Source organism: Zosterops lateralis, assembly GCF_965231275.1.
Source record: "Zosterops lateralis genome assembly, chromosome: 23".
Classification (NCBI taxonomy): Eukaryota; Metazoa; Chordata; class Aves; order Passeriformes; family Zosteropidae; genus Zosterops; species Zosterops lateralis.
In genome coordinates, this window is record NC_139783.1 from 3,277,313 (window position 1) to 3,298,453 (window position 21,141).

At 55.8% G+C, this 21,141-nt stretch overlaps 1 protein-coding gene across 1 annotated transcript; it reads right to left on the minus strand.

Moving 5' to 3' along the window:
• Nucleotides 1–1,047: 1,047 nt before the first annotated feature.
• LOC310918331 (olfactory receptor 14J1-like) lies at nt 1,048–1,980 on the minus strand (the record flags this gene model as incomplete). Its single annotated transcript, XM_083877184.1, has 1 exon — nt 1,048–1,980. The coding sequence occupies one exon, from the start codon at nt 1,978–1,980 to the stop codon at nt 1,048–1,050; it is 933 nt and encodes a 310-aa protein (XP_083733310.1).
• Between the last annotated feature and the right edge of the window lie 19,161 nt (nt 1,981–21,141).

Below are 21,141 nucleotides of genomic sequence, written 5' to 3' on the forward strand. Positions count from 1 at the left end.
GCTGATGGGAACAAACTCTCTGTGTGACTTGAGAGACCACGCCAAAGCTGAATGGTTTCCCTGCTGTGGCCCAGCCCTTCCTGGCCCCAGGGGCTGATGGCATTTGTGCTCCCTCAGGTTCATCTCCCCACACCAACAGCATGGGGGTGCTGAGGCCTGCTCTGGGCAGTGCAAACAGGGGCTCCTGAGGCAGTGCTGCCGTGTCTGTGCCTGCAAGGATGCGGCCCCTGTGTGAGCTGGGGGAGAGGCCAGGGCTGCCCAGGGGGGATGTTGTTGGCAGGTGCATGAGGACGCTCTGGGACGCTGCCCTGGGGTGTCCAGCGCAGTGGGGATGGATCAGGCCCTGCTCTGCTGCTCCTTCCCGTCTCCCCCAGGGCCCTTGCAGAGCCCCAGCCCTGCTGTTTGTCCCCAGCCTGCCCAGGGCCAGCCTGGGGCTGCTCACGGGGCTTTTCTGTGCTGAGTGTTGGCCTGGGCGTGTTCTGGAGAGAGCCTGGGCAAGGAGCCTGGAGCCCCCAGGCCCTGCCCTGAGGCGTCAGCGCTGCCCTAGCAGTGCCCATGGCCTGTCCCTGCTGCAGCCCCGGCACTGCCACCCCCAGCCCTGTGCCCGGCCGCGAGAGCCCTCAGGCCCTACAGCAACACCAGGGCCAGGAGGGCAGCGGGGCAGGGCCACGGCAGCAGCACTGGCAGCACCAAGGGCTGCTGCTCCTGGGCACAGCTGCTGTGCCAGCCCTGATCTGCCCCCAGCTCTGCACACAGACATTGCTGCTGCAGCTGCAAAGAAGGGAACAAAAGGGGATCTCTGCAGAAAACTTGGCTGGGATATCCTTGAGTTCTTTTAAAGACACCAAGAGAGCAGTCCCTCATTGACACAGTCTGTGGCTGCAAGGAAGATGGAGAGAATCAAAATTAGAACAGATACAAACAACGACATTTCTTTGTTGATAAGATTAAAAATACCAAATGCTGGAAGAAAACCCACAACCAAACAAACAAGAAGTATCAAAGATTACTTTTATTCAAAGTGATGTGCAGAAATAGGCCAGCAGATTAATATTTCTGAAAACATCCAGTCATCAGTCTCCACACTGCAGCCTGGAGCTCCTGGTTCCTCAGGCTGTAGATGAGGGGGTTCAGGGCTGGAGGCACCACCGAGTACAGAACTGACAGGGCCAGATCCAGGGATGGGGATGAGATGGAGGGGGGCTTCAGGTGAGCAAACACGATAGTGCTGAGGAACAGGGAGACCACGGCCAGGTGAGGGAGGCAGGTGGAAAAGGCTTTGTGCCGTCCATGCTCAGAGGAGATCCTCAGCACAGCCCTGAAGATCTGCACATAGGAGAAAACAATGAACACAAAACAGCCAAATAATAAACAGGCACTAACAGCAATGAGCGCAAGTTCCCTGAGATAAGATTTGGAGCAGGAGAGCTTGAGGATCGGGGGGATTTCACAGAAGAACTGGCCCAGGGCATTGCCATGGCACAGGGGCAGGGAAAATGTATTGGCTGTGTGCAGCAGAGCATTGAGAAAGGCACTGGCCCAGGCAGCTGCTGCCATGTGGGCACAAGCTCTGCTGCCCAGGAGGGTCCCGTAGTGCAGGGGTTTGCAGATGGACACGTAGCGGTCGTAGCACATGATGGTCAGGAGGGAAAACTCTGCTGACATGAAGAACAGAAAGAAAAAGAGCTGAGCAGCACATCCTGTGTAGGAGATGTCCCTGGTGTCCCAGAGGGAATTGTGCATGGCTTTGGGGACAGTGGTGCAGATGCAGCCCAGGTCACTGAGGGCCAGGTGGAGCAGGAAGAAGAACATGGGGCTGTGCAGGTGGTGGCCGCAGGCTGCGGCGCTGATGACGAGGCCGTTGGCCAGGAGGGCAGCCAGGGAGATGCCCAGGAAGAGGCAGAAGTGCAGGAGCTGCAGCTGCCTCGTGTCTGCCAATGCCAGCAGGAGGAAGTGGCTGATGGAGCTGCTGTTGGACATTTGTGGTGTCTTGGCATGGGGATCTGTAAAAAGAGTAATCATGGAATAGTTCAGTTAAGACAAGACTTTCAATATCCCAGCACAATTTCCCACCACTGCCTGCCCAGGGCTCTGCTGCCTGGAGCTGTCCCTGCCTGCAGCTGCTTCCCTGTGCCCAGGGCTGGGCCCTGCCAGTGCTGCCAGAGCCCAGCCCAGCCCTGGGGGCTCAGCTGTGCCCTGCAGAGCCCTCCCAGCTCAGGCACTGCCCAGGGGCAGCTCTGGCTCTGCAGGCTCTGATGGCAACATCAGAGCAACCCTGAGGAGGCTGGGAAATCAACACTGGTGCTGCCTGCAAGGAGTCCTGTGCTGATTTCTTTCACTGCCTGGTTTAGTAAGATCTGAGAGAAAAATGTGTTATTTTTCTCAACCTGGACAGAGAGATTAATATCTGTGTGCAATTTCCCATGCAGGCTACCCAGAGATGTAGATTAACATGCAAGAGTTCCCCATTTTTCCAGCCCCTGCCTCGCTTTGCTCCCTGTATAATCTGCTTGGAAATGTTCTGCAGTTAAATGTCATGGTGGGAGCAGTCCTGAACAATTCAGCATCTTCACCACACAAGAAGAACACTTCCACAACTCACCAGCTATGTCTCCTTCCACCCAGATCTTGTCCCCCAGTGCTGGCAGCAGCTCCCAGGGCTGGCTGAGAGCTGTCCCTGGCAGGCAGCAGAGTCCCTGCCCCAGCACAGCGCCCTGGGCTGCAGGACCCTGCTCTGCAGGACAGCCCTGGGCACCCCTGGCTGCTCTACACAGGAGAGAAGCAGAGAATGTACTCACAGAGTCTGTAGGCATTGGCATGTTCCAGCTTTAGGAGAGGACTGCAGGAGCTGCAGCTGCATTGTCCTGCAGCCAGAGGTTCCTGTGCCAAGGGCTGGGAGTGATTCTCCCCCAGGCACTTGTCAGCCCCTTCCCAGCCCTGAGTGATTGAAGCTCTCTGTGCCTGTGTGCTGTGCCCAGGGTGGCTGCAGGCAGTGCCCCAGCCCTGCTGGGCTGGGAGAAGAGCTGCTCATCAAGAGAAATGTGGTTTTAAGCTCTTCTTGGTTGCCAGGAGCTGCCTCTGTGCCAGGAGCCCGGCCCATCTCAGCAGCAGAGACACAGCAGAAGGACTTTAATGACCCTCTTGGGGCTTCTGCTGAGGCCCTGAACATCAGTCCCTGAGAGGGAGATGAAGAAACCTCTCCAGATCTACAGGTCAGAATCCAACTCCAAAGTTTCTGGAAGTTTTAATGGGTCCCACTGAGGGTCATGACAGAGAAAGTGTCCCCAGGCCCCAGGCAGAGCAGAGAACTGCAGGCAGTGGTGACATGGGGGGACAAAGAGAAGCCAAGTCCTGGTGCCCTGGGGCACAGCTGCCTCTGTGCCACCAAGGGCTGTGAGCAGACACCTTGTCCTGAGGCCCTGGGGCCTCCTGGCACAGCCCCAGCAAGGCTGGGCACTCTCAGCCCCTTGTCCTGCCCTCAGCATCCCCCTCCCATCCCAGTGGCCTCAAGGATCTGCTGGAAGGAGTCCCTGGGGAGCCTTGGTCAGGAATGGCCCTGGGGGGCTCCTTAATGCTCCCAGGGACTGCAGGTTCTTCAAAGGACTTTGGGTTTTGCTTTTGCCTTGGAGTCTCTGAGAGGTTTGTGCAATCCAATTACCTGCTGTAATTAGTCCCTTGAGAGGCTTTGTCAGTAACAACACTCAGTGGGGCTCATTAATTCATCCAGGTACTTCAGTTATTTTAAGGTACTTGGTATTTCCATTTTAAAGCTGAGTCTATGAGAGGTTTGTGCAATCATGGCCTCCAATTAGCTACTTGAACAAGTCCCTTGGGATTCTTAGTCAATAAGAACACTCAGTGGGGCTCATTAGTACTTCAGGGTACTCAAAGTTTATTAAGGAACTACTTTTTGACATTGAGTCTGAGGCCTGTCTGCAATAATTGGCCTCAAAATATCTGCTTTAACGAGTCCCTTGAGATTCTTAGCCAGGAACAACACTCCCTGGGGCTCACTAATGTTTCAAGGTACTCAGGGTAATTTAGGTACTTCTTTTTGCCACTGAGTCTTAGACAGGTTTGTGTAATCATGGCCACAATTATCTGCTTTAATGAGTCCCTTAGGAGCTTTCAATTGAACTTCAGTGGAGCTATTTATTGCTTTGAGATACTCCAGGCATTAAAGGTACTTTGGATTTTCCTTCCAACACTGAATCTCTGAGAGGATTTTGTGCAATTCTGGCCTCCAAGTCTCTCCTTTAAGGAGTCCATAAGAAGCCTGTGTTGGGGATGGACCTCAGTGGGACCCATTAATGCTTCCAGACACTTTGGGTTTTTCCTCTGACTTTGCCTTCTGGAAAGGTTTGTGCAATCTCCTCTCAGGCCTGAGGTTCCAGGGTACAGCACCAAATGCACCACGGGTCAGATCAGGGTAAGGCAAGTCCTGACAAGGCTGTGCTTTGATTTCCCCCAGGTCTGGTGCAGTTAATTGATGCTTACCTTCCTGTGGGATGAAACTTGGAATTGCCACCATAATTGTTGTATTGTCAGTTTATTAATGTTTGGGATTTGCTTGCATTTTCATCACAAGTGACTTGTGGGAAGAGCAAATATTCATTAAAGCATTTTATGTAGGGTTAAGTTTGATTCTCCCCCTCATGACTCAGCAAGAGTTTTCCCTATAAAGAAATGAAGCTTTTGCCTGAAGCTCCCCACTCTGCCCATGATGGAAAGCCCTGGGAGTGTCTGAGACATCCCGGCTCTTTGGCAGCCTGGGCACTCCTGGGGTGTCACCGTGGAGCCCCCGTGAGTGCCTGTGACAGATGGGTGCCTTTGCAGCCCAAGGTGCCCTGGGATGTGCCCATGGCATGGCTGGGACTGCCTCTGCCCACAGGGCTCTTGAGCATCCCAGCTCAGGCCTGGGGCCAGAGTCCCTTGCCATGGCAACCATTTGCAGTCCCATTGCCAGGCCAGGGGATGCCAGAAGGGATCCCAGAATGGGCTGAGTTGGGAGGGAGCCATCAGGATCCTGGAGTGCAACTGCTGGCCCTGCACAGGACAGCCCAACAATCCCAGCCTGGGCCTGGCAGCGCTGTCCAAAGGCTGCTGGAGCTCAGAGAGCCCTGGAGCTGTGACCCTTCCCTGGGAGCCTGTTCAGTGCCCCAGCAGCCTCTGGGGAAAAACCTTTTCCTGAGATCCAACCCAAAGCTGCCCCGAGTCAGCTCCAGCCGTTGCCTGCAGTCCTGTCCCTGGGCCCCAGAGGGAAGAGGTTCCCACAGCCCCCAGCCAGGGACCCGCTCCCAAGGCTGTTGCCAGGGCAGCCAGGGCTGGCACCAGCTGTGATGCTCGGTTTCCCCGGGCCGGGCTTGAGGAATGGGATTCCCCAATTTCCTGCTCCCGCTAAAACCGTGCCGCCCCTCGCTGCCCTCCAGCCCCCCACTGAGAGTACAAAAGGCAAAGACCCCAGGCTAGGATAAGAAGAATTTATTGGCAACAGCAACAATATAAGCAACAACTTGGAACAGAAACTATAGTTATAAGAGAAGGGATAAGACAAACTACATACAGGGAAAACTACAAGATCAGCTGGCTCTTCCTGGCCACATATTTCCTCCTTACCAGAAAGGACACCCTTGTCCTTAGGAGAGAGAGAGTCCCTTTCCTGCCCCTGGCAATGACCTGAGATGGGATCAAATACAATGATAGGGCCATGGCCAGACCCTCATGTTCTTCAATCTCACCTCACATCATTGCCAGGGGCAGGGAAAGGGACAGGTGTCCTCCCAGCGTGAATCACAGGGAATGTGGGTCACCAGGGCTCTGCCTAATGTGAATCATCTTTACACGGATGAGGCTGGAGACTCACTCCTCCTCTTCCCACAGTTGGGGCACTCACAGGGCTTCCCTCAGTGGTGCGTCCGTTGGTGTCTTGTCAAGTGAGAGCTCGTGGTGAAGCTCTTCCCACACTGGGGACACTCGTGGGGCCTCTCCCCAGTGTGGCTCATTTGGTGGATGATCAGTTTGGACCACTGGTTGAAGCCCTTCCCACATTCCCCACACTTGTATGGCCTTTCCTCAGCGTGGGTGTTCTGGTGGCAGGTTAAGTCGGAGCGCCGGCTGAAGCTCTTCCCGCATTTCTCAGACTCGTAGGGCCGTTCCCTGGTGTGGATCCTCTGGTGGCGGATCAGGTGGAAGTTTCTGCTGAAGCTCATCCCACATTCCCCACACTCGTAGGGCCTCTCCCCAGTGTGGATGCACCGGTGGGTGACGAGGGTGGAGTTGTGCTTGAAGCCCTTCCTGCAGTCGGGGCAGCGGAAGGGCCTCTCATCAGTGTGAATGCGCTGGTGTGAGAGGAGATGGGAGCTGGTCTGAAACCTCTTCTCACACTCAGGACACTCATAGGGCCTCTCCCCAGTGTGGATCCTCTGGTGGCTGATCAGTTGGGACCTCCAGTTGAAGCTCTTCCCACACTCCAAGCACTTGTGGGGCTTCTCCCCATCATGAAGCTGCTCATGGACCAGCTCAGAGCCCCGGCTGAAGCTCTGCCCACCTTCCCAGCTCAGGGTGGGTCTTTCCTTCTCAGAGCACCCTGGGATGATTTTAGAGTGTCTTCTCCTGCGGGATCTTCGGGGCTTTTCTTCCCCATTGGATTCTTGCACTGTGGAGCTGCTCAAAATGGCCTCATCCATGAGGTTCTGTTGTGGGGCTTTGTCCTCCCTGGTCTCCATCCTCAGCTCCTTGTCTGGGGGAGCAAGGTCAAGACAGGATGGGATTTGCCTCCGTGCCAGAGGGAAGGGGAAGGAGATCCCCTCAGTCCACCCCTGTCAGGACGGCTTTGGCAGTGGGGTTGTCCTGCAGCTGGGGGCCGTGCTGGGCTGGGAGATGAAGCAGGAGAGAGGGGGAAAAGGGCACTGACTTCCTCACTTTCCTGGCTGTCCCGGGGCAATTTCCTCTTTCTTGCAACCTTCTCAATCCAGTCAAGGTTTGTAGATGAGAAATCCTGGTTGGGGAAAAACTGAGGGATAAGCAAGTTGAGTTTGAAGGTCCCTCTGCCCAAGTCCATCTCTAGAAGTCACTGCCCATCTGGTGCCCATATAAAACCTCTGAAACATCAACATTCAGCCCTGAAAATGCCTCCCAGGAGTTCCCTGTCTCTGCTCTCTCCCCTTTGGTGTTCAGGGGTTCCCCCTGTCCCAGCTGCTGGGGGGTCACACTTGTATTGGGGGTCCCCGTCTACTCAGTCCCTGCCCTCCCCAGGCTGCTGGGAGTCCCAGGAATATGAGAAGATCTCCCCTTTTCCACTTCCCCACATTGGGATGCTGGGGGGTGTTGGTGTCCTGTGGAGTCCCTTTAGCCACTCAATGTAATACCCAGGGTCTGGCCTTGGCAAGACAAACCCCAGCTACCCTTCCTGCCTGAGGGGATAGTTCCAGTGTGCTCTGTACACAATGGTTTGGTCGGTTCTCCCCCCTCAACGACCTTGGCCTTGTGGTTCCTTCCCCCTCAGTGTGTCTCCACTGGCTTCAGGTCAATGCCCTTACCTGCCCTTTGCCCGCCCCCAGACCCTCTACTTGAGGGGAGACAGGAGTGGGGTTCCCTCTCACGCCCTCGATCTCTTCACCTTCTTCTCCCACCCTGCCTCGGGGTGGGGAAATAAAATGGACTCTCATGCTCAACAAAAGAGACTTGTCTCGTCTGTTTCCCTCCTGGCAGCTGTAACCTCCCTGGACACAATGATCACTGTTGCCACACGATGCAACTGGGACTCAGGGTCCCTTCTCCCCTTATTCTCTGCTTTGGGGTGCAGGGGGTCCAAGGAGTCCCCCCTGCCCCTCTCCAGCCTGTTGAGGGTCCCGCCAATCGCGGTGCTCCCCCTTCTCTGGGCTCCCCACTTTGGGCTCCTGGGGGACACAGGGCTCTGCTCCTCCAGGCTGCCTCTGCCAGCAGCTGCCACTGGGACCCCCCAATGTCCCCACAAGGGGCATTTTCCACTCACCTTTGGAGTTCTCCATTCTCCAAACATCCTCTCCCAAAAACCCAACCCAGGGACCTCCCAGGATATCTGGGCCCAGCTCCCCCTCCCTGGTCACCTGTGGGATGGGGGGTGATGATCCCATGGGTGGGGGGCTGTGAATTCAGGGAGTGCTCGACCTCGTGGTTCCTTCTCTGTTAAGGGTAGAAGGTTCTTAGCTCAGGAACTGGCTGACCTCATTGAGAGGGCTTTAAACTAGGTTTGAAGGGGGAAGGGGATGCAGCTGGGCTGCCTGGAAGCAGACCCAAGGGTGCTAAGCCTGAGTTAGGGCTGAAATCAGTAGCCCAGCTGAAGGGCATGTACACCAATGCACGTAGCATGGGTAACAAACAGGAGGAGCTGGAGGTCATGGGGCAACAGCAAAGCTGGGATGTAGTCACCATCACAGAAACGTGGTGGGATGACTCACACAGCTGGAGCACTGCACTCCATGGCTACAGGCCCTTCAAAGAGACAGGAAAGGGAGAAGAGGTGGACGGGTGGCCCTTTATATTAAGAAGGCTTTTGATGCAATAGGTATTGAAACAAATGAAGATTCAGTTGAATGGCTGTGGGTGAGAATTAAGGGGAAAGCCAACAAGGCTGACATCCTACTGGGAGTTTGTTATCATCCACCCAAGCAGGAGGAAGAGCTGGACAACTTATTCTATCAGCAGCTGGAGAATGTTTCAGGATCACCAACCCTTGTTCTGGTAGGTGACTTCAACCTGCCAGACATCTGCTGGGAACTTAATACAGCAGAAATGAGGCAGTCCAGGAAATTTTTAGAGTGCATGGATGATAACTTTTTGTTAGGTGAGCCCATCAGGAGAGGGACTGTGTTAGATTTGTTGTTCACAGACATGGGCTGGTGGGAGATGTGGTGGTTGGAGGACGACTGGGGCAGAGTGATCATGAAATTATAGAGTTCTTAATAACTGGTGAAATCAGGATGTACATCAATAAGACTTTTGCACTGGACTTCCAGAGGGCAGACTTTGGCCTATATAGGAGACTTATTCAGAGAGTTCCTTGGGAAGCAGCCCTTAAAAACAAAGGAGTTCAGCAAAGGTGAGTGTTCTTCAAAACAGAGGTTTTGAGGGCACAGGAACAGACTGTCCCTGTGTGCCAAAAGATGAGTCTATGAGGCAAACGTCCAGCCTGGATGGGCAATGAGGCTTTGGATGAACTCAGCTATAAAAACAGGATGTATCATCTTTGGAAGGAGGGTCAGGGGCCTCAGGAAGTATTTCAGGTACTGCTAGAGAATGTAGGAAAAAATTAGGGAGGCCAAAGGTCAGTTTGAAATCAAAATGGCAACTACTGTAAAGGACAATACAAAATGTTTCTACAAATACATTAATGGTAAAAGGAAAGGTAAGGCCAACCTTTGCTCTCTGTTGGAAAAGGGAGGGAACATAGTAGCTGCAGATGAGGGGAAGGCAGAAGTGCTTAAGGCCTTCTTTGCCTCAGTCGTCAGTGGGAAGATGACTTGTCCTCAGGACAACTGCCCTCCTGGGCTGGTAGATGGTGTCAGGGAGCAGAATGGTGCCCCTGTTATCCAGGAGGAGGCAGTCAGAGAACTGCTTAGATGCTTGGACACTATAAATCTCTGGGCCCAGATGGGATCCACCCCAGGGTGAGGAGGGAGCTGGCAGATGAGCTTGTGAAGCCACTCTCCATCATTTACCAACAGTCCTGGCTCACTGCTGAGGTTCCAGGTGACTGGAAGCTGCCAATGTGACACCCATTCACAAGAAGGGTGGGAAGGAGGATCCCAGTAATTATAGCCCAGTCAGCCTGACCTCAGTACCTGGTAAAGGTAATGGAGCAGTTTATATTGAGGGTCATCACACAGCACCTACAGGATGGCCAGGGTGTCAGAGCCAGCCAGCACGGGTTTAGGAGGGGTGGGTCGTGGTTGACCAACCTGGTCTCCTTTGATGACCAGGTGACCTGCCTGGTGGATGCAGGAAGGGCTCTGGATGTCTGTCTGGACTTCAGCAAGGCCTTTGGCACTGTCTCCCACAGCACACTCCTGGATAAGCTGGCAGCCCGGGGCTTGGACAGGAGCACTCTTTGCTGGGTTAGGAACTGGCTGCATGGCCAGGCCCAGAGAGTGGTGGGGAATGGTGCTGCATCCAGCTGGGGACAGTCACCAGGGGTGTTCCTCAGGGGTCTGTGCTGGGGCCAGCTCTGTTCAGTATTTGTATTGACGACATGGATGAGGGTATTGAGTCTTTCATTAGTAAATTTGCAGATGACACTAAGCTGGGAACATTTGTTGATCTGTTGGCAGGTGGGAGGGCTCTGCAGAGAGACCTGGAATGGTTGGATGGGTGGGCAGAGTGCAACAAGATGGAGTTTAATGAGTCCAAGTGCCAAGTCCTGCACTTTGGCCACAATAACCCCTGCAGTGCTCTAGGCTGGGGACGGTGTGGCTGGACAGTGCCCAGGCAGAAAGGGACCTGGGGGTTCTGGTCAGCAGCGGCTGAACATGAGCCTGCAGTGTGCCCAGGTGGCCAAGAGGGCCAATGGCACCTGGCCTGGATCAGGAATAGTGTGGCCAGCAGGAGCAGGGAGCTCATTCTTCCCCTGGACTCAGCACTGGTGAGGCCACACCTTGAGTGCTGTGTCGAGTTCTGGCCCCTCAGTTTAGGAAGGACCTTGAGACGCTTGAACGTGTCCAGAGGAGGCAACGAGGCTGGTGAGGGGCTTGGAAAACAAGCCAGATGAAGAACGACTGAGGGAGCTGGGGGTGTTTAGCCTGGAGAAAAGGAGACTCAGAGGTGACCTTATCACTCTCTCCAACTTCCTGAAGGGGGGTTGCAGACAGCTGGGGGTTGGTCTCTTTCTCCAGGCAGCAACTGACAGAAGGACAGGACACAGTCTTCAGCTGTGACAAGGGAAATACAGGTTGGATAGTAGGAAGAAGTTTTTCACAGAAAGAGTGATTAAATACTGGAATAGTCTGCCTGGGGAGGTGGTGGAGTCACCATCCCTGGATGTGTTTAAGAAGAGACTGGATGTGGCACTCGATGCCATGATCCAGTTGAGGTGTCGGGGCTGGGTTGGACTCGATGATCTTGAAGGTCTCTTCCAACCTACACATTCTGTGATTCTGTGATGGGACCCTGACTGGGGTTACTGGGAGCTACCAGAGCCACGCAGGAAACCAGCTGTGCACACACTGGGAGGAACTGGGGAAAACTGGGAATGACAGGATGCATACTGGTGACAACTGGGTGGTTCTGGCAGGGACTGGGATAAAACTGGGGGCAACTGAACCATGCTGAGGGAACTGGGAGTGCCTGGCAATGACTAAAAGAAGACTACAAAACCTCCTTCCTCCAAAAAAAACCCCAAAAAACAAAACAAAAAACAAAACAAAACAAAAATTCATCACAAACCAAAACCAAAACAAAACAAAACAACCTCCAAAAAACAACAACCACAAAAAAAAAAAAAAAAAAAAAAAAAAAAAAAAAAAAAAAAAACCACAGGGAACCAAAAATCCAAAAAAAACAAACAAAAAAACACCAGAAAAACAAACCAAAACACTTTAGACTGACACAAGTACTGCTATACAGCATTTACTTCTACTCTATGTTAACCTCATTCCTCAAAATCATTCCTTTCTTTTCCAAGAAATACCTGTGGGAACAGAAATCTCTCCTTCTCTGTAGGACATTCTGTATTAAGGATGAGTTAATGCGATTAAAGATTTATTGGCTTCTTTGTCTCTCAAACATACCAAAGGAGGGAGAAATATGAAAACAAAGCTCTAGTAATGTCATTTTTAATTCTGACACAATTAAGGATTTTTTTTTTTAAATTTACCCCATCCATTCTGAAAAGCACCATTCTCAGGCTAAGCCTAAGGGATCCATCTTTTTTAATTTGCTGCTAATGCTATTTGTACAGCTCCCAGCCCTTGTTATGGCCATGGGGGGCCCAGGGCTGATCCTGGGAGCCGCCACTGCCGGCCCCGGGACCCCCGAACCCCTTTCCCGGCCATCCCGCCCCTCCAGCCCCAGCGCCCCCCAACGGGGTCCCGGCAATCCCAGGGCTCCCCCCACTCTCGGGCTCCCCGCTTTGGGCTCCTGGGGCTCTCCTGTCTCTGGGCTCCCGCTCAGGGGCTCCCCAAACCCCGGCCCTCTCCCGGGCTCCCCAAACCCGGGGTCCCCCCGGCCCCGCCGGGGCTCTGCCCACACCGGGACCCCCCAAAAACACCTCCCGGGGACCCCCCCATGTCCCCCCGAGGGCCATCTGCGCCTCGCCTTTGGAGCCCTGCCAGCTCCAAACATCCCCCCAAAAACCCCAAGCCCAGGGAGCCCAAACCCGGGATATTTGGGGCGAGCTCCCCCTCCCCGGGCACCTGCGGGATGGGGCCGATGGTCCCGGGGCTGCTGCGGCTTCAGGGAGCGCTGGAGCCGCCCGCTCCCTCCTCTGCTCTTCTTCCTCCCGCTTCCCGCGGCCGCTCCGCCTCTTCCTCCCTCCCTCCTCCTCCTGCCCCGTTCCCGAACCCCTCGCAGCCCGCGGGACGAGCGGGGATGGAGCCGGGAAAGGTCGGAAGGCAGAGAGGGCCCAGGGGGATGCCAGGACTGGCAGTGACTGGGCTGTGCTGGGAGCACCTCATCACCCCCGTCAGGTGGCATTTTATAGGGGACCCCCATTCCAAGCCCCTCTGGGGGATGTTTTGCCCCCCCTCTCCCCCGGGGTGGATTTTTGGGATTCTCTCTGCCGTGGCCGCTTTAAGAGGCGCCTGTTTTGGGTTCCCAGGAAAACTCCCCTTCAAAGGGCAACACCACTCCCAGTGATTCCGGCAGCGGAGCCCTGGGGGGGGCTGGGGGTCCCAGGGGGGATTTGGGGGTCCCAGGGGGGATTTGGGGGTCCCGGCAAGGGTTTGGGGGTCCTGGGAGGGTTTGGGGGTCTTAGGGGGGATTTGGGGGTCCCGGGAGGGTTTGGGGGTCCCAGGGGGGATTTGGGGGTCCCGGGAGGTTTTGGGGGTCCCAGGGGGGGATTTGGGGGTCCCGGGAGGGTTTCGGGGTCCCTGGGCGGGGCCGGTGACAGAGCTGGGACCCCGAGCCGGGTCTGAACCTTCTCACTGTGCCCGGGCAGCGTCAGCGTGTTCAGGGAGATCCTGGGGCCCGGGGGGTCACCCCAAATCCCAGGGGAGCCCAAATGCCCAGGGAGCCCCTGCAGTGCCCCCAGCGCTGGATCTGCTGCAGGCAGGGGGGCACCAGCACTCGGCCCCCACCCCCCACCATCACAGGGGGGCAGAAACGGGGGAGGGGCACGGACAGGTCGGGGGGACCCCCGAAGTCCTGGGGGAGGGGACACGGGGGGACTCCCAGGAATCCCCGTGGGGGGATGAGGGGGGACCCAGGAGGAGTTTGGGGGGGCCGGGGGGGTCATGGGGGGACCCCCAGGAGTCTTGTGGGGGGTGGGGAGGGCAAAGAACAGGGCGACCCCCAGGATGGGTTTGGGGGGGATCTGGGCTGGAGCTTCCCTGGCAGTGGGATGGGGATGGGATCTGCCCGTGGAATTCCATGGGAGTGGGATGGCAGTGAGATCCAGCTACAGAATTCCCATGGGAATGGGACAGCAGTGGGGTCCATCCTTGGAGGCCCCACGGGAATTCCCATGTTCCCAAATTCTGCCCTCCCAAATCCCATATTTCCCAATCCCACATTCCCATGGGAATTCTGCCCTCCCCCCCTTTATGCTCCAGTGCCTCCCGCCCATATCTGACACATTTCCGGAGCCATTCCAGGCAGGTGTGCCCCAGGGCATTTGTCAATTCCTCAGCCTGGATCTCCTCCTGTTCCCGGCGCCTCTTGGTGACCTGGGCAGCGCCGTGGCCACCAGGAATCCCCCGGATCCCCGGGGGCTCGGGGGGAATGCCAGGAGTGGGAGTGACTGGGCTGTACTGGGATCCTACTGGGATCCTGCTGGGAGTGAGCAGGAGCAGCGGGATGGCTCCAGGGCTGGGGCTGGGGGCGCTCCTGGGGGGGCCAGGGGGAGTGGGACCCCCGGCCCCGGGACCCTGACACACCATTCCCGGCCCCGGGACCCCCCTGCTCCCCTTATCCTGCACAGGGATCCCCTGAATCCCCCATTTCTGAACACCAGCACCCCCTGCTCCCCTTTTCCCGGCCATCCCATGGCTCCCAGCCTCCAGACATCCCCTGTGCTTGACTTTGGGATGGTGTGGAATGCCTTGGACCCCCATTCCTGCCTTTCCCAGCCCCCAGCCCCACCTTTCTTCAAAACCAGAGACCCCGTGAACTCCCCCTTTCCCAAACACTCTAAGTGTCCCCACCCTGGTACCCCCTTTTTGGGAAACCCTGGACTTTCCTTTCTTGGGCTCAAGGACCCCCTGGAGCTCCCATCTACCTCTCCAAGTCCCTGCTCCCCATTTCCCTGACCCTGAGACCCCCCTGCACCCCCATTCCTGAGAACCCAGGTGCCCTTTTACCCCTTTGCCCTGCCCTGAGACCCCCCTGCACCCCCTGATCCGGCACCAACACAACCTTTTCCCGGCCACCCCGCCTCTCCCAGCCCCCAGAACCCCCTTTTCCTTCTCCCTGGGACCCCTGGGCCCCCATTCCTGCATTTCCCAGCACCTCCTTTCCTCACACTCAGGAGCCCTGGCACCCCCTTTGCTGGGCACAGGATTCCCTGGACACCCCATCCCACCTCTCCCAGTCCCTGCACCCCCTTTCCTTGACTCTGAGCCCCTGAACCTCCTTCAGCTGTCCCAGCTCTTCCAGTCCCCCCTTTCCTTGGCCTCTTGACGCCCCTGGATCCCCAAACTCCCACTTTCAGCCCCCCAGCTCCCCCAAATCTCCGTGTCCCCCCAGTTCCCCACTCCCTGCAGTCCCTGGAAGTGGCGCTGTCGGAGCCCGGCCCGGGGGTCCCCCAGTCCTGGATTGTGGGGACGGGGACGGGACCCCCTGCGAGCGCTGGGACAGCGAGCGGGGCCGGATGGAGCCGCAGACACCAGGGATGGCAGCGGGAGCTGGGCTGGGATATTGGGATAGCCAGGGCTGGATATGGGATAGCCAGAGCTGGGATATTGGGATAGCCAGAGCTGGGATACTGGGATAGCCAGAGCTGGATATTGGGATAACCAGGCCCAGGACATTGGGATAACTAGACCCAGGACATTGGGATAACCAGGGAATGGAGGGAATGGAGGACTCTGAGGGGCTGCAATGGGATCTCTGGGGATGGGGGGATTTGTGCGGCTGGAATGGGAATCCAGGGAGCTCCAAGGGGCTCTGTGGGGCTGGGACACGACTCCATGGGTCCCTTCTCTCCTCGTTCCCAGGTCTCCACACGGTGCAGGTGGTTTCCAGCTGTGACCTCCTGTCCAATGGAGAATCCATGGATCCCACCGGTACGGCTACGACAGGTGGGATTTCATCTCCTTCCAGCTGGGATCCAGGAGCTTTGCAGTGTCCCACGGTGCCACTGGATCACCCAGAGGTGCTGGGAATGCAAAGGGATCCTGGGGGAGCAGATGAAGCATTACCTGGGACACACCTGTGTGGAAGGGCCCCCAAAAGACATCAGATATGGTCGGGAGGCTCTGGAGCACAAATGTGGGTGTGGGAGGGGAAGGGGAATTCCGATGGGAATGTGGGATTCAGGAAGGGGGGAACTTGGGAATGCAGGAATTCCCATGGAATTTCCATGGCTGGATCTCACTGTCATCCCAGGCAGGTGAGAATTCCATGGCTGGATCTCCCCCCCAGCCCACTGCCATGGGAATTCCATGGGGAAATGATTTGAATGGATGACCAATGCAATGAGAGCAGTGAGGTGAGGAGCAATCCCTGCTGGGATTCCAGGGGCCATCAATGCCAATGCTGTCCCCAGGCCGGCTCTGCTGTGCCCGTGGCAGCGCCAGGGGAGTGCCCTGTCCCTGCCCTGAGCCCAGCACGAGCCTTTCCTTGGGTGTTCTCTGCCCTGCCCGGGGCAGGAGGGCACTGCCCCAGTGGCTTTGGTGGCCCCGGGCACCCGGCCGGGCTCCAGCCCCTGCAGGTGGCTCCTTGGGGATGTTCCAGAGCAAAGCTTAAAGCCAACAACAGTTTCTGGAGGGGATTGTCCCCCCTTGGCCTGTGCTGGGAGCCCAAGGGCAGCAGCCCGGGCACAGCAGCCCAAAGTGCTGGAGCTCAGTGTCCCTGGGCCAGGCCGTGCTGATGCCTTGGGAGGCTGACCTGAAACAGAGACTGGGCAGGGACAGAGAATAAAGTAGGTATTTATTGAATCCCGGATCCCCCCTGGGCAGGACAGGAGCCCCACCAAGGCTGCACCCCGGGTGGACCAAGAACAGGCACAAAAAAATGGCTGCCCAGGCACCAGATCTGACACTTTTATAAGTTTTGGGCCATTTGCATATTGGGGTTTAATTGTCCAGTTACAGCTTCAGGTTGTGAGGTCTCATCCTTCTTGTTCCTCCCTTCCCTGCACCCTTGTTTGTGCTTTTGGGCCTGAAAGGTGTCCTTGGTTCTCTGCAGAAAAAGGATTTGTTTTGTCTCCCTGCTCTGTGAAGAGCTGACTGGCACTGAATATGAGGCTCAGAACTACATCCCTGGGCAGCACAGAATCTGCAAATATGAAAACTAAAGCTTCAGGCATCATTTCCCCCCTTTAGAGGCTTGACAAGGCCTTTTCCTTGTTGAGTCTCTATCCTAAATATTTACTAATAATAGGTATTCAATCACAAATAAGTAACTAACAATAGTGAACAGCCAGCAGTAATGAACATTTAACCAGAGATAAATATCTAGGCATAAAAAAAAACCAACTAAACACCAGTAATAAACATCTAACAGTAGCATTGTCTTGTACAGTTAGGTATCATGCAAAGAAGAAGAATGATTATTGTGCACAGTTCTTTAAGTACAGAGGAGAAATCATTTAAAGCATGTTTTTGTCTGCATCAGTCTCAGTCTGTGTTTTTACAGTTGTTCCAGGAGCAGGAGCTCTCTTAGCTCTGGAATAGCCAATCCAGGTCCTTTGCCAGCAATGGTGACCGTGGTGAGAGTGGTCAGCAGGACTGGCTTGTAGAGGATCATTGTCCCACCACTGACACAGACCAGTCTCCAGGCTGGAATGGATGTACAGCTGTGTCCAGTCCTGGGGGTCTGGTCAGCACCAGGTAAGTCTGGAGCTGCTGCAAAGTGCAATCTAAAACCATTAAACATCTCTAGAAATGAAGTTTCCCCTTTCAAATGAATTTCACCAAAAATACGTGGGATCTGATCTGGTCTGCCATATAGTATGTCACAGGGACTGATGTTATCCCTCTTTGCATGGTAACTCCACAAAATCTATTTGCCAGTAATCTCCAGGAAGATCCCCTGCTTATGTTACTCCTAATACAACTCTTTTCCTGGTGTCAGGGTTGTTTTTCCAGCAGATTTCACATTTGCTCACTACTGATTGTATAATGTCAGTCATTCCCTTTCCTATTACTGCCTTTTTCAGCTGCCAGGCAAGGCAGGAATAGGGGCCCAGGGGGTCTGTGGGCCAAGGCCAAGGGGGCTCTGGGGGCAGGGAGAGGCGGGATGTCCGGGAAAGGGGCGCAGGGCTGTCGGTGCCAGGTCAGGGGGTGCAGGGGGAACCCATGGCTGGGAATGGGGGTCCGGGGCTCCCCGGGCTGACGGGAACAGGGGATGCCGGGGCCGGGAGAGGAGGATCCCCGGGCAAGGGGCTGCGGGGCGGGGTCGGGGCAGGATAAGGGGGCGCGGGGGGTCCCGGGGCCGGGAAAGGAGCTGTGGGGGGTCCCGGTGCCCGGGAATGGGGATTGCAGGGGCTCCCGGGGGGGCTCCCCAAAGCCCCTCCCAGGGGGGAGCAGGAGCCGGCTCAGGAGCTGTGGGGAGAGAAAAGGGGCCGAGCCCGGCACGGGGGGACACGGAGGAGTCCCGGGCGCTCCGAGGGGGGGACACGAGCCCCGGGGACCCCCCTCACCTTCTCCCGCAGGGGAGGCCGAGCCCCAGCCCCGGCAGACGGAGCCAAGACGGAGCCCCCGAGACCCGGCAGCATCTTGGGGGGGGCGTCCGGCGGCAACTCCGGGGGCGGGAGGGGCAGGACCCGGGAAAGGGGCTGGGACCGGCTGGGATGGGCTGGGACACCGGGACACACCGGGACACACCGGGATACACCGGGACACACTGGGACATACCGGGATACACCGGGCCCAGGACTGGCACCCATTGGGAGCAGGATCAGAGCACACTGGGACCCAGCAGGAGCAGAACTGGGGAACAGGGAACAGAGTGGGACCAACTGGGATGTACTGGGATTAGGCTGAGAGTGACTGGGATCATACTGGGGGAAACTGGAACCTTACTGGGACAAGTGGATGTGGCTGGGAATGACCATGAGTGTGCTGAGGGCAACTGGGATATACTGGGAGTGTCTGTGACCATACTGGGGGTGACTGGGAACACACTGAGAGAGACTGGGGGTAACTGGGTCTACACTGGGGGAACTGGGATCCATGGACGCTCCATTGGACAGGAGGTCACAGCTGGAAACCACCTGCACCGTGTGGAGACCTGGGAAGGAGGAGAGAAGGGACCCATGGAGTCGTGTCCCAGCCCTGTTGGAAAGCAGATAGAAATCTCCCAGGACCCCGGGCACACAGGCTTAGAGGCAGAAAAGAATGCAGGGGCTGCTTTGAAACCCTCGGGGAAACTGAGATCCATAAAGTCACACAGACATGAAGTGGGAATGTGAGTTTTAGTTTTAGGTGTGTAAAACTATGCCTTAAGTGCCTGAAGCAAATAGGAGACTGTATTAGTTGATAGAAAAGCCCTAAAGCCCAGTTTAAAGTTCAGCAGTATTACCCTGTACAAGTTAACTAAGTCCTAGATATAATATAAACATACCAGAGCATTGCTGACGTTGCCAGACAGAATAGACAGGCTGTAGGCACAGGCCTTGTGTAAGAAATGATTCCCATTGTCACACAACTGTGTTAGACCAGGAGAGGTGCAAAAAGACAGGAACAGCATCGTGTTTGTGGCTGGTTGGATGATTTAGGAATAGAATTCATTGTATCGGGGCTGCTGCTGCTGCTTCTGCTTGGGCCATGGGGACTCTGTGCTGGAAGGCATTTTGCATGATGGCCCGGACTGTAACAGCCTGACCTTGGTGAGGCTGATCCAGCCATGGCATAAACTACTTTTCCAAGCAGCAGCACCTCTCTTGTTCCTGGGCTGGCCGCTCCAACTTGCCAGCTGTCCATCAGCAATGTGCCCGCTGCTCCTGCCTGCTGCCAGTCCTTCCCTGGCAGTGACAGCAGGAGCTGCTCCTGCCGCCGGCAGCTCCTGTGCCTGGAGTCCCTTCCCGTGCTGGCAGCACCAGCTGCCTCTTGCCTTCAGCCCAATGCCTGCCTGCACCTCGGCCTGCCTTTGCCAGCTCTCTTTTCCCAAGCCTTTGACTCCCAGGCTTCTGCCCCAGCCCAGGGACATTTGTTATTCCCATCACCTGCTGCTTTGACACCATGAACCGTTCTGGTTTGACCTAAGAAGTGAATTATGAAGATTGTGGTGCTTTCTTGTCCACAATGTCCTGTTAAGACCCAGAACACGCTGTTCTTACAGCTGGGATTGTGGCTGTTCCTACACCATTTATTCCACAGTGCAGGGCTAAAGGAAATCTCTCCTTTTCCTTACTAAGTTGAAGCTACAGCTTGGTGCAAGTGTGTGATAAAAGAGAATGAATGCCATAATCCTCCTTTTCTTTTTTCAGTCACTGGTGGATAGCTCCCTGAAGGATACAGAACAACTCAACAATGTTGTGCATACAATAATGAAGACGAAAAGGTAAAGATGAGGTAAGAAAACCTGTATTAATCTGTGTCACTGTTTCTCACCACATCTACTTAAACTGACAAGAAATTAAGCTGGTTTTCTCCACGCTGAGGCAGTTCTGCAATGAAGCAGCAGCGTGTCATGATGCTAAATAAGAATCTGGCCTTACCTCTAATGGTCACTGCTACAAAGTGTATCAGTGCACAGCAAGGCAGACTGGGTTATCACAGTTATTCCTTCCCTCCCCTCCTGCACATCCCATTGTCTCCTCTGCAGAAGACACAGGCTATGAAAACAAGGCAAGGTTGCTGCATCTTTTTCTTCTCCCACAGGACTTGTTAGACACCATGTTTTTTCAAAGGACTGCATGTGCCTCTCCCCAGCTTGCTTATTTCTCATTCTCCAAAAGAAGAGAGCTGAAGGAGTTGGAGGCATGTGAGTGCCTGATCTCTCTTTCCCTCTACAGGCTCTGCCTCCCCAAGGCCTGGTTCCCTGCTGTGCTTTGGCATGAGAGCCATTCCAGCCCCAAACACAAGGGCAGTGGAGTTCAGCTGCAAAGGCTCTCTCTGCACTGGGATTGCTTTGAGCCTGCAGCCTCCATGGGCAAGGGCTTTGTGGGAGCAGGGCCAGCACAGCCTGTGCCCTGCACACAGAGCCAGGAAAAGGAGCAGATCCTGCTGCCTTCTGCTGCTGCTGATCCCAGCAGCAACTCCCCTGGCAGTTCCTCCAGGGAACTCCACCCCAAGGGCTTCCATCCCTGTCGTGGCTGGGAGAACTTGTTGCTTCCCAGTTGTCCCCCATCCCTGTGGATTGTGGAGCATGTCAGCACAAGTGTCCATGGCCCTTCCTCCCTGCCCAGCCTGCAGCAGTCCCAGTCCCTGTTGCCTCCCCTTTGCTGCAGCTCCTTGGCCAAAGTGCTGCCAAAGGCAGCGGAGCTGGCTCAGGATCCCTGTTGGCTCCTGGGCTCCAGGATGACCTTCAGAGGGACACTTGGAGCGCTTCCTGAAGAGCTGCCCGTGGCCTGGGGGGTGGATTTGTCCTCCCCGGGTGGCTCTGCTTGGAGTTGGACGCTGCGTGGAGTCCCGGAGTTTTCTCAGCAACCTTTGCAGCCAGTTCTTGGCCAAGGTGTGGCTCTGCTGCCATCCCAAATCTGTGCCTGCCTTGCCCAGCCTGAGTGCAAGTGGGGCATGTGCTGGGCATGGCTGGAGAGTTCCATGGACAAAATCCTCCCCCATCGTCACCTTTACATCTGCTCATTGCTCTGGGCAGCACAAATCTACACTTCTTTTAGTGGAAACA